Source organism: Erithacus rubecula (genome assembly GCF_903797595.1).
Source record: "Erithacus rubecula genome assembly, chromosome: 4".
Lineage (NCBI taxonomy): Eukaryota > Metazoa > Chordata > Aves > Passeriformes > Muscicapidae > Erithacus > Erithacus rubecula.
Window position 1 is genome coordinate 31,761,994 of NC_136686.1, and position 12,396 is coordinate 31,774,389.

General features: G+C 46.6%; 1 protein-coding gene across 6 annotated transcripts in view; it reads right to left on the bottom strand.

Moving 5' to 3' along the window:
- Window positions 1–1,883: 1,883 nt before the first annotated feature.
- ZC3H7B (zinc finger CCCH-type containing 7B) overlaps window positions 1,884–12,396 on the bottom strand; it is a 45,513-nt gene continuing 35,000 nt past the window's right edge. For 4 of the 6 annotated variants that reach the window (XM_079303654.1, XM_079303653.1, XM_079303652.1 and 1 more), the window contains 6 exons: window positions 11,659–11,792; window positions 9,994–10,099; window positions 8,842–8,950; window positions 7,047–7,180; window positions 6,114–6,277; window positions 1,884–5,358 (listed from right to left, as the gene is read on the bottom strand). In XM_079303654.1, coding sequence (XP_079159780.1) covers window positions 5,166–5,358; window positions 6,114–6,277; window positions 7,047–7,180; window positions 8,842–8,950; window positions 9,994–10,099; window positions 11,659–11,792 — 840 coding nt within the window. In that variant the 3' untranslated portion in view covers window positions 1,884–5,165. The remainder of the gene's footprint in view (window positions 5,359–6,113; window positions 6,278–7,046; window positions 7,181–8,841; window positions 8,951–9,993; window positions 10,100–11,658; window positions 11,793–12,396) is intronic. The other 2 variants (XR_013773962.1, XR_013773963.1) reach the window with 2 other exon arrangements.

Below are 12,396 nucleotides of genomic sequence, written 5' to 3' on the forward strand. Positions count from 1 at the left end.
CCCTCCAGCTGCCCTACATGATTATATCCTCTGTGCCCAGCCAGTGACCAACACACCTCCCCAGTTCATGCATGTCAGGAACTCTCTGCTGCTCACTGTGCACGGGACACAACACAACAGGACCCTGTTCCTGGTTGCAGTGGCAGCAGCAAACACAATGAAGAGGATGACAGCATTTGCATCATCTGCTGTCATGCCTAGAAATGTTTCAGTATAGTGTGGGTAGGCAGACTCAGTTACAGAATTGCTTAGGATTCTCATCTGCAGCAAACTCCCTTTGCCAGATTGCTGTGTGATGGCATTAACCATCTTCAGTATGAACCCTTCCTCCCACCTTGCAGAATCTGGACTTTTCCTGGCTGACATGGGTCTCTCTGCCTTGTCTTTGTATCTATTGAAGCTCCTAGGAAGATCTGATTGCTGAAATCACCACTCCTTTTCTTCCTCTCCAAAATACAAGTTTATTTCAGTGAAGAAACACCAGTTTATAGCTGAGCCTCAAACCTGCAAGGAAAACAGGTGTTTTTCTCCTGATCCTTTGTCTGTGTCACAATTTGACAATTTTGGTTTCAATTGTACAGGAAAGGCTACCCTCAACTCTTGCCAGCATGGCCTCAACAACCTCTGGAATGTAAAACTAATGTCCCTCACATTGTATGTATTCAATTGATGCACCTTGGAAGTGCACATGGCTCCTCACTCCCCGTGCACTACAACAATGTATTCAGGCCTCTTCTTTGACCCGAAGGACATAAGTTCTTATGTGTGTATGAAGGCACATCAAGGAGATGTGTGACAAATCTTGTCCCTTCAGGCCTCACTGGATATGACCTTCTGATCTCTGCTAGTCTATACAGCAGTAACACAGGATATCCATGGAATCCCGCCGTCTTCTCACATCTCCAGTTTTGATTTTATCAAGAATCTAGATTAATCTGCATCATAATGGATTCCAAAAATAAAGAAGCTGGGTTTATTAATAAATGTTTTCACACTGACCTCTTTTCCCAGTGCAGTTTCCTCACACAGCATCCTCTCCAGGAGGAAAGTAAGTGCACAGATGCTTTCCATGGTCCAAGCTGTGTGCGACTCAGGGGGTAGGGCTAAGGACACGTTTTCCCTAGAAGGCTGCACACTGCCAGGCAAAAGAACTGGCCAGTTGAACAGAGCAGCTTACACAAAAGAATCCTTAGATGAAGGTGTTTACAAGACTCGATTACTGGATGTTTCAAAACACAGGTTACCCAAACACTGCAGAGCATATGGATTCTTGGCACAAGGGGGAAAGAAAAACATCTTAAATATACCTAATGTTCACAAGAACTGTGTGTATGATGAAGAACTGCATCAACTGTTAATATGCACATAGGCAATTTTCCACTCAGCAGGAAAAGCAGCAGATTATACTTAAAGATGGGAGAAACCCACAGTGGTCCAATGCTTGACGTGTTTCCTTTGCTTCCCTCCTCACAGCAGGGAAACCCAAAAACAAGGTAAAATCCTTTGCAGGCTATTTGAAAAACACAAACACACTCTGGATCAGAAGAGGGTTTAAAGTGCACACTTTTATTTTCTATTACAAAGGCTAAAAGAAGCAAGTTTGTTTTTTCTTTATTTATTTAAGAACAAAAACAAAAATGTTGTTAAAACATCTACATATTTATCCTGATACTAGACCTTATGAAAGATACTAAGTTCTTTTTTAATAGTAAAGCGTGGTATTCTTAAATTATATTAATACAAAGACATATTAAAGGACTCAAAATCATTACTATCCAGCTCAGAACTGCAGCATCCCCTTGTTATCTTTTCCTTTCACATGCTAAAACCCATCCATTTTTGACATACAGTTTCATACAAGCTAAGTAGGGTATTTTTTGGTATTCTTTTTACTTCTCTCTGTAAAGGCCAGGTTAACTCCAATGCCAGTGCCACCTAAATTCCTGCCCCTACCAAAGAATTTGTGAAAAGATTTTCATTAAGTCCTTCAGCATTTAGTAAGTTTCTGCTCTGTGTGAATATCTGTGGTTATTTTACAGACAGGTAAATACAGACAGATTATTTTCTTCTAATGTTGTAAAATTAAAACATCACTTCCCTTGTTAATAACCCTCAAATTTGGTTCTGTGCTGCAGAATTTTCTTCTTCTCTCACACAAATAAAGAAGAGTTATCATAGGGTCTTGTGAACACACCACTAAAGCAGCCCCTACAACTTCTGGTTTATCTGCTGTAGAGCTGTGAGCACTGAGCATTTTTGCTGAGAGCACATAATGTGCTGAAGAAAACCCTCTTGGCTTGATAAAGTAAGTCTGGGAAGTCAACTGTGAAACTTTCTGCCTTTCACAACGTCCCTTTTAATAATATAAGCAAAGTCTTATATTAAAACTTTACTTACTAGTTAGCAGTATAATACTCTCTCACTGAGATGGGACTGCAAGGACATCCTAAGGGGTTTCAAAAATTTGAACAGGGAAACCTGTCCCATCTCAAAGTTTATACCTATCTATATAAACCCTCCCTCTCTTTTGTTATTTCCCTTTCCCTATCCCAAATAAAAGGCTTCATATTTAAATTAGGGATGCTGCGTTTCCTGGCCTGAGTCCTTTTCCTTTACCCTTATTTAAAAGATTCCTTCGATACCACACACATATATAATATTATATAGAGCGATATATTTAATACCTGTGTATATATGCTTCATGGGAGGGGTCACATATATACACACTAAAACAAGTCTGGTGACGAAGTACTGCAACACCACAGACCAGGTTATCATATCAGGGGAAAAAGAGACACTTGAAGCAACCCCCATGACCGTGGGCCTACCTCACCTCACCTCACCTCACCTCACCTCACCTCACCTCACCTCACCTCACCTCACCTCACCCTCACCCTCACCCTCTCCCCATCTTGGCCCCAGCCCGAACCTCTGAAGTCCCATTGAGCAGCTCAGCTCTCATTGAAGAGAGGAGGAGAGGGGACAGTGACCAACTCTGCAACCTGAACAAGTCATTGCATGAGAAATCATGGCTCAGTGAATGCTAGTCACACTTGAGATGCAGGTTTGTTTTAAAAATAAAAAACACATTCCAGTGTCCCCCAATCCAGATTTCCTTCCTTGACCTCTCTGCCCAAGAAGAGCAAAACAAGACATCCCAGGAGCTGATGCCTGTCTAGGAGCTGATGCCTGTCCCCTCCCATCTTTAAAGTTAACCACTTAAGTACAAGGATGACCAGGAGAAGGTACCATAGCTTCTCTCCTGAAGCTCTGAACCCCAAGGATATGGGAGCAGAGAGGAATGGGAGGATGCAGCAATGCCAAAGCACCAAGCAGTTCATGGCCAGATTGTATTTACCATGGATACAGCCCTACCAGCCCCAAGGGCTTCTGAGACTGCTGTCCCAGAAGACTGTGTATGAAAAAGACATCGCTGCTGAAAGCTGGGAGGGAGATGTGTTTGTGTTTGAGAGGATGGTGCCATCCATGCATGCAAAACTGCAGAGCACAACTGGACTGCAGAAGAGAGAGGGAGAGGGAAGCTCAGGTCAGGAGACACATTTACTGCTTACAGGATGAGACTGCCAGAAAGGACAAGACTGGCACTCAGAGCAGTACTGCTTCTCACTGCTGCCCCTTATAAAAGCAAAACTCCTGTCTCAGAGTTCAGCATTACTGGTTATCTTACCAAAGCACACATCAGGCAGCACAAGAGCAGGCCATGGCTGGGTCCTGCTGTGCCACTCACTGTCCCTGCTCTGGCTCACATCCTGGTTGCACTGTGCATCTGCAATCTCCCTGCCCTGGCTCTGAGGAGGAGGGGGCTGGACCTCTGGTACTGGTAAGCGCTTCCAGATGGATTCCCATTAGCTAAACATTGCCCATGCTGCGCAATGGGGTCCTTTTAAATGGGTCCCCACCCAGCTCTTCTGGCAGTGCAGGGAAAAATGCAGCTCTAAGTAACCAGAAACACATGCCATTTAAAGAGCAAGAAAGTACACCATTACCCCCCTCCCTCCCTCCCTCTCTCCCTCCCTCCCTCTCTCTCTTCAGGACACAAGGCAACACAGTAACACAGGCTCCTTTTGGTGACCACCTCCCTCCTGACTGATACTGCTGACTGGACTTCAGTAACACATGGTGTGCCATAGACTCCACTACATCTTCTAGATGGGTTCTGTTTTACTTGCACCAGTCACACCAGCCAAAAAACCAAACCCAAAGTATCTGCCTGGAATACCTTCCACAAACTGAAGAAGACATCTAATGAGAAGTCACCAACTTGCTTTCTGAGTAAAGTCAGCTGAAGTTTGAAGTCACCTACAACCCAGCTCCCACTGCTGCAAGCAGTTTCATTACTTTGCTGTTTTTACCTTGCATTCCTTATAACACACAGCTGTTATTCTCAGCACCAATTGATGCCTCAGGGAAATATAGACAGCTGGAGCATAAACCTAGATGTTTTAAGCCAAATGTAGTGGTTTTCCTTCTTTGCACCATAATTCCTATTTCTTCTGATAACAAACTCCCAGAAGAGCAGGAGGTTTGCAGCAGAGTAAGTGGGGCTTAGTCTGCAGCACTGAAAAAAGGAACATACAAATTTCATGGTCACATTTTCACCAGATTTCACAAAATCATAGAATGGTCTGGGCTGCAAGGAACCTTAAGATCATCTAGCTTCAATCCTCCTGTCATTCAAAAGGACACCTTCCATTAGACCACACTGCTCACAGCTCTATCCAACCTGCCCCAAGGACGGGGCATCCACAACTTTTCTGTCCCTCTCTCTCAGCTTTGTCCTCCAAACCTCTGCAGTCATGCTCTGAATTGAAAGACAGAAGAATGACACAAGGAGAAATTCTTTGATTTGCAGCCCAATATAGATTAAATTAATTCCTTTGAATGAAGGACAGTGAAAACAAAAAGATGAAATGGAAGGAAAATTTGGGGGAAAGAAGAAAAGATGGATCAAACTCAGTGAGTGTGGCGTCGCTGGCCAAAGAGAATCAAATTCACATTCACCACTAATAAATCATCGTCTCATAATCTTAAAACAAAAGAAAAGAAAAAGTTCTCTTTGCGAGACACAGATCTCGCTCTCCCTGCTACTGCCACTTGGAAAACCCACCCCGTGTTTCTGGAGCCGACAGACTCCCCCCAGCTCACTATACGTCATCCCGCAATAGGAAGTTGTATTTCCCGAAGTCGTCATCCCTGGGGCAGAGCAGCATGTCCTTGCGAGCTTTGGCCAGTTTCTGTTTCAGCACCTCCCTCCGGTCCAGCCACTCCGTCAGCTCGTCCTGCCCATGGGCATAGCGACACTCCTCTCCCTCGGGACAGGCCTTGTTCTTCTGGAACCTGCCAGCACAGAGAGCGCAGTCAGCAGGGCACCCCAGTGCAGGGCTTTGAGCTCCCTGTCTGGGATACTTGATCAGGACCCACTGAAACATGCTGTGAACTCCCCTTTTTAAGGGTGAGTTGATTCTCCTACAAACCCATGTGCAGGTGGGAAAGACATCAAGGTTGGAAAAAAAACAGAGCAGCAAAAAGAGCAAGGCTACAAGGGGATTTAGTCAAGCGCACAAAAAAATCTGAGCTGGAACTGGACCAGGAGGGTTGAGAAAAAAATCAATGCTCAAGAGAAGAAATGCCAGGTAACCAGTATGAAAGATAAGAACCTTCTTTCTAACCAAAGTGTCATTTTTAACCATCACAAGCTTTCTGAAGGCACCTTAATGTGCTGATTCAGAGGACATGAGACATTCAAACCATTTAATAAGGCACCTGGGATTTCCCCAAGCACTGGGCTAAGGATACTGCTCAGCAGCCTGAGAGCTGAGAGCATCCTGGCTATGAAGGGCACAGGTGCAAACAGGAAGCTCTCCTTTTCTAAAGACACGTGCTCAGAAATGTGTTTTTACCCCTCAGTATTATGGCACCTCAGTGATCCAACAGCAGCCTCACTGTCACCCAAACCTGTCATCTCATCCCACTCCTCCTCCATGCAGAAGTCTCTGAGAACTCTGTGAGAGGATGAGGAGGGATGACAGAGGCCCTGGGCTGTTACCCCAGCCCTGCAGCTGCAGCACAGGAGGGAGGTGAGACAATGGTACCTCTCACAGAGCCGGAATTCGCCCATGGGGAAGCGGTAGCTCCAGCAGCTGGAGTCACTGTCTGAGGTGAAGACCTTCTCCTTGTGCTTCTCCGACTGGATGTGCTGCTGCCATTGCTTCTTGCTGTTGCTGTTTTTCCCACAGAGCCAGCAGTGGTAGCCCATCTAACCGAACAGACAGGGAAAAGGGCTGGTCAGTGCAATAACATTCACATCCATTGGCCTGCCCTGTGCTGGCACTGCCTTTCCCTGTCTCCTTCCAGAGCATCCTGGAAGCTCCACTCAGTCTATGAGTACCCACACTTCTCTGCCATATCATCTTTAGGGAATTGTGCTGACACTAAAAGGGAACAGTGGAGATCCTCTGTCAGAGTTTATCTATGGCTCAAACAGGCTTAGGGGACAGGGCAGCTCAGTTCATTGACATGGTCCATGGTCCCCCTGCCCATGCTGAGGGCTCCAGTGGGGTCTCACTGCAAGGTCCCCAGGTTCATAGGCAATGCAGGACCCTTCAGCAGCACAGACCCTTACACCAGTACTATCCTTGGCATCTGCCTCTAGTTTTCCAAGGCTTCTGTGCCAGCTCTTCTCCAAGCTTCTCCCTCTTCTGACAGGCCTGCTATGATTTTGCCAGGAGCAGGCAGGAACCCTGGAGAGAGGCTGAGCCCACGCAAAAGGGAGTCTAAGGTAGACTCCTAAAGACTTGAGGATTAAAGAAAAGCTATTGTAGAGCTGTGCTGACCCCAGGTCAATCTCTTCCCACTTTAGCTGTGCTGCCTCTGCTGTGCTGCTCCAAGCTGTCCATTTAACCTATGCTAATACAGGCTCTGTTCCACTAGAGCAATGCAGTCCCTGTCAGCCACACCTAGAGCACAGGAGAGAGGCAGGCTGGCAGCACTGAGGAGGAATGAAGGACAAGAGATCAGCTTATTACCATGATGTCCGCATAGTCAGTGGGCATCTGGATCTGTTTCTCCCCTTCTCGCGAGGTGAGTGGTGTTCCCTCTCCAGGCTTCCCAGGATTGTGCTTCTTTAGCCACATGTCATAGGTCTGCTGCATATCTAGTACTGCACAAAGATGACACATGAAGCCACTCAGACAACCTCCCACCCTGTGCACAAACTATGAGACAAGGATAAATGCTGGGGGCAGCCCTTCCTCCCCTCGCCTGTGCAGCAGCACCAGACTGAAGGCCTGTGCTCCATGTCACCTCCCCAGATGAGACTCCTGGGGAGAGAAGCCAAATTCACACCACACCACCTGCCATGGCGGGGGGTATCTTCTATGACAACAACCACACAAACTTTTCAGAAAGGTGGCAAAGTACCAAAAGATGTCTTTGGAATTCACCCCACAAGACAATTCTCCAACAGGCCTGATTCTGCTTGACCTCAGAAGACATCTCACCCAGCCAGGAAGCTAAGGCAGGGCTCATTTCACATCCATCTCTTCCCTCTAAGCCCAAGCTTTACCCTCAGCACCAGAGATGGAGGAGAGCCCCTAAGCAAGCTGGCCACAGGAAGCACTGCAGAGGAGAGGAAGACCTAATGATAGCTTGCTCTAAGTTCAAAGCCTGCCCAGAGAACTGTAGTCAAATGTCTCTCATGACTTTTAATTTAAAAGCCACTCAGAAATTTGAGGCGGAAACTTTAACTAGACATCTGCCTTTGCAAGATCAGCTCCTGAGAGAGGCTATGGAAACATAAACATTTGCAGGCATCAATATGATGCTCAAGTGTGATGCATTAGTGATTTACTCCGTCCTAAAAGAGTAATTGAGGAACTTGAGGCAACTGGGGATAATGGATATAAATTCCCCCAAACCGAAACAACTCTGTCGTTTGAAGATTCACCTTTGTACTTGAGCAAACACACCCAGACTGGTTCTGATGTGCTTTAAAAGCAATGAAATGCTTTGAACTGCAACAAGTAACAGTTTAATTCAGCAGAGAGAAGGACCCTCCACAGAACTATATGAACAAAAAAAACTCAGGGCAGGCCTGAAATCCTTCAGGCTTTCCAGCAGCTCCAACAGAGGTGGGTGAGCACCTGGACAATTGACCCTTTTTTCCCAGCTTCCTGTTGATCTGAATAAGCAAGGATTTCAGACACAGAGCTGGCTGTTCAGGATATGGGGAACCCCCCAACTATCACCCAAAAGGTAAGCCTGCAGAACTAAAAACAGACAAGCTCCTCCACAAAGGCACCACCGAACGATCTTCTCCTTCAGGATGTCAACTCCACCCCTTTGAATACAATATCATGAGCAGGGAGTGCCACAGCCCAGAACCAAGGGATATGAGCAGAAATAGGTAAGATATCCAAGGCAGATAGAAGACAGACAAGCAAGATACAGGAGCAGCTACAGGCCAGGACTGGTGCTTTGGCAGAGCTCCATATAGAGCCAGGCCTGAGACATTACAGGCAACTGGCAGGACAGTGAAGGGTGGATTTGAAAGTGATGTAGAAAGAGAGGGCAGCAGTGAAGCAATGTAAGACATAAAACTACTGTGCACTAATCCCACAGCAAGACACTCAAGAGATACATGCACGTTTAAGAAAACAGCAGCTGTAGACAGACCTGGCCCATAATCCCACCTAAACTCATGGCAGTAGCCTAACCTAGCTCCACCTCTGTTGTCAAGAATATGTCTTAACAGACCCTCCAGATGCCTGAATGTCCTCTTCCCTCTCCCCAAACTCTTTGGCCCACATTTCCCCCACTCACTTTTATTTTCCTTCATGAAGGTCCACATGTCTCTCTCCTCAGGGCTGTGGGCAAAGGAGCAGTTGCCCACATATTGGCATTTCCTGCCATTCTGTGCATGGATACATAACTGTTAAAAGACAGAGAGAAAAATTTAGCATCTGCACAATCAGTCCTTGCTAGAGGGGAAAGTGGGTTTGACAACCAGCTGGGGCATTAAATTGCACAGGAGAGGTTGCAGACAGGACACTCTATATATCACTAACTTATGATTCTTTTATTCAGTCTCCTGATGACATAAACACACAGGCAGTTCAGCACCTGCTGCCATTTCCATAGGTGACCAGGTGCAGGTACACAGCAACAGCAGGGAGCATCCTGGATTGACCCAATAGTGTCTCCTGCTGATGAAGCTGCTGGTCCCCAAACGTGACTCATTCTCCAGCCATCTCTGGGTGAAGAGTGGCCTTATGGATTGCTTAGACCACACTGGTGCACGCAGAGCTACCAAAAGCATCATTGCCAGGGAAAATGAGAAGCTTTCTAAACATCATATTTACTGATCATCTCTTTTCCCCTCACCTGGCACAAAAGGAAGACCTACCATAGGGTAGGAGGAAGGAGTTTTCCCCTTTCAGGGAAAAAGGAAAGGAGAGGGAGAGAGAAACTCTCTATCATCACATTTGGGGCTGGATTTGGAGGTTGGATATCTGTAATTTTCCTCACAGCATGTGGCTTTATTGCTGAGCTCTTAGTTTTGCTTTCAAAACCCACTGTGAGCAAGTTTCACAATCTGCAGCGGCACAGTCACAGCAAAGGCAGGGATAGGCTTCTCCTAAGCATTTTGCCTCTTACCCACATTGAGAAACCCTGACCTAAAGGGAGTCTTAAATTTCATTCCCAAACCCTTTGCCAGCCAGAGATGCATAAACAGTTCTTGTTACACATTAGCACAACACTGGAAACTCGCATTTGTGGATAGAGTGGTATAAATGGGTGCTGCTCCTTCTTCTGCTCCATCTTTTTGCTGCCATCAGTCTGTCCTTACCTCCCATCTCTGCCACCATGTGCTTGCCTCCCTGACAGGTCTTCAAGGGAACAGCTCTCAAAGCACTGCACCGTGCTGGAAGGGAAAGGGATGGGGCACCTGGCTGTGCTGGGCACAGGGCTTACATCATACTGCTGTGGGAAGTTACGGATGGAAGGCAGTGGTCGGACTGACACCCACTTCTTCTTAGCTTTGGACATCACCAGCAGGACACGGCGCTCCTTTGTCCAACTGAAGAAGAGAGAATAAATCAAGAGAGGCATAAGGAAGAGCACAACAAGGGTTCTTTACCTCAGAGACTCTTAAATAATGAGAGGCGAGCAGATCCTCCTGTCCAGCTTGTCCCTGCACTACCTGGCTGTTCCTGGACACGCACATTTGTGATGGAGAAGCCATAAGAAGGCTGTTTTAGGAGGACTTCTCTGTTCACATTACCTATTTCCTGGGATACCTCTTTTCATAAAGCCACAAAAATCTCTCCTAAATCTCACATGGCATCACCATGGATTATTAAACAGCTGCATTCCACCCTTTGACACAGCAAAACCTTGTGCAATCAGATCCATGAAAAACACTTGGGAATATTTTCTGCTTGAAAGGTGCAACAGAAATGCAAGTCATTACAAGCACTGCCTTATGAACAGTGCCAGGAAGTATTTATTTCTCCTGCAGCTCCAGCAAGGGATCACCAGAAGATACCCTGAGCAAAGACTCCAGCTCCATTCAGCAGCTGCACAAAGAGGTGCTATTTTTCCCATCCCAGGAAGCAATTCTCACCTGCTTACTCCCTCCAGAAACTATTGCTTCTGTCTCTTCTTCAACAAAAGTCTTACATTTACTACAGGAAGCTGGACTGTGCCTTTGTGGCTTGTGTTATGGAAAGAGAAGTCCTAGAAACCCTTCCATCCTATCCCTGCAGGCTGCCTGAGTGAGACAGGCCACACTTTCCATGACCAGTGACTTCCCAGTCAGTATTTCTCTTCTGGGGGGCTTATAAGACAGATGGGGACAAATTTTTTTTAGTAAGGCCTCTAGTGCTGTGACAAGGGGTAGTGTCTTGAAACTAAAAGAGGGTATATTCCAACAAGATATAAGGAAGGAATTTTTTATGAGGATGTTGAAACACTGGCAACAACCCAGAGAGGTGGTGGATGCCCCATTTCTGGAAACATTCAAGTCAGGCTGAGCAACCTGATCTAGTTGAAGCTGTGCCTGCTCATTGCAGGACAGCTGGATTAGATGACCTTTAAAGGTCTCTCCCAATCCAAACTGTTCTATGATTCAATGCTTCTATCACACCAAACATTCTCATGGGCCCCAAGGAGTCAAGAGGTGCAAACAGACATGACATGCATCACAGAGGAGCAACCAAAGCAATGAAAGAGCCAAGGGAAACTAATTTAAAAGGAAGCAGAATATTTTCAATCATTGCTAATTCTGACTTGACACACATCTGCAAACAGCTAAGAGTATAAACATGTGCAGAGGAAAACTCTTGGTAAGAAGAAATGATAGGAACTGGGAGAAAAGGGAATTGTGAGAGCAGGACTGCTTGTGCCAGGAGTAACAGTCTGCACAATGCTGGCAGCAAATACACAATAAAGAGAGAAGGAAGCTGGAAAACAGCTATCTGCAAGGCCTGCTATAGTGACAAACACCCCAAGCAGTGAGAGGCTGCTAGGAAACCTTACAGCCTCTTCCAGAAATGCCAAATGAAGCCCTGGAGAAGGTAGGATGAAAATTCCTGCCCTTGAAGAGGGGTAGAGGAAAGAGAAGGTTGAATTGCTCACCAGTGGGGGGCTTTGGCACTACAGTACTTGAGGTCTTTATCTGGCTCCACCAGCTGCCCGTTCCTCCAGCACTGGCCGCACACAAATTTCATCTGGAGGTCAAAGGTGCTTGATGTGGGAGTCCGGGGAGAAGCCTGGGGAAAAGAACCACAGCCTCAGGGGAACAGAGGCAAAATGCACCCCCCAAACCTGCACAGAGATGCTGGCAGCTCCCCGCACGCCCGTGTGCCAGCGACAAGCCAGATTAAATCTGCTCTCCTTTGCCAGTGTTAGCTGGTGGCCCGATGAGATACCAGACAGGAGCAAAACCACTGCTTGCTTCAGCATGATTTCCTGGGCTTTGACATCTGGCCAAAAGCACAGACAGCCTGGCAGCTTCCAGCACTGACCAGGCTTGGCTGTGGAACCCTTGCAGTGTATCGTTGTGTACAGACAAGCTCTGTCAGACCTGCCCCAGAGCTTAATCCCCACTTCTCTGCAGGGAGGACAACCCAGGTCCCACTCTGCCTGTGGAGAGCACCTGGTCACACAGCAGAGAGAGCCCCCTTGGGAGCAAGCTGGACCATATTACAATGCAGGACCCAAAACTCCTGCTTTTGGACCAAGAGCCTCGTGACACACCTAACATTTGACACAATGAAGTCAGAGCTGGGTCCTCTTGTGGATATCCTTCCAAGCCTTTTCAGAGCAAGTTTCCATCTCCCACAGTTCCTCTTTTACCAGGTTTCACAAGCAGTC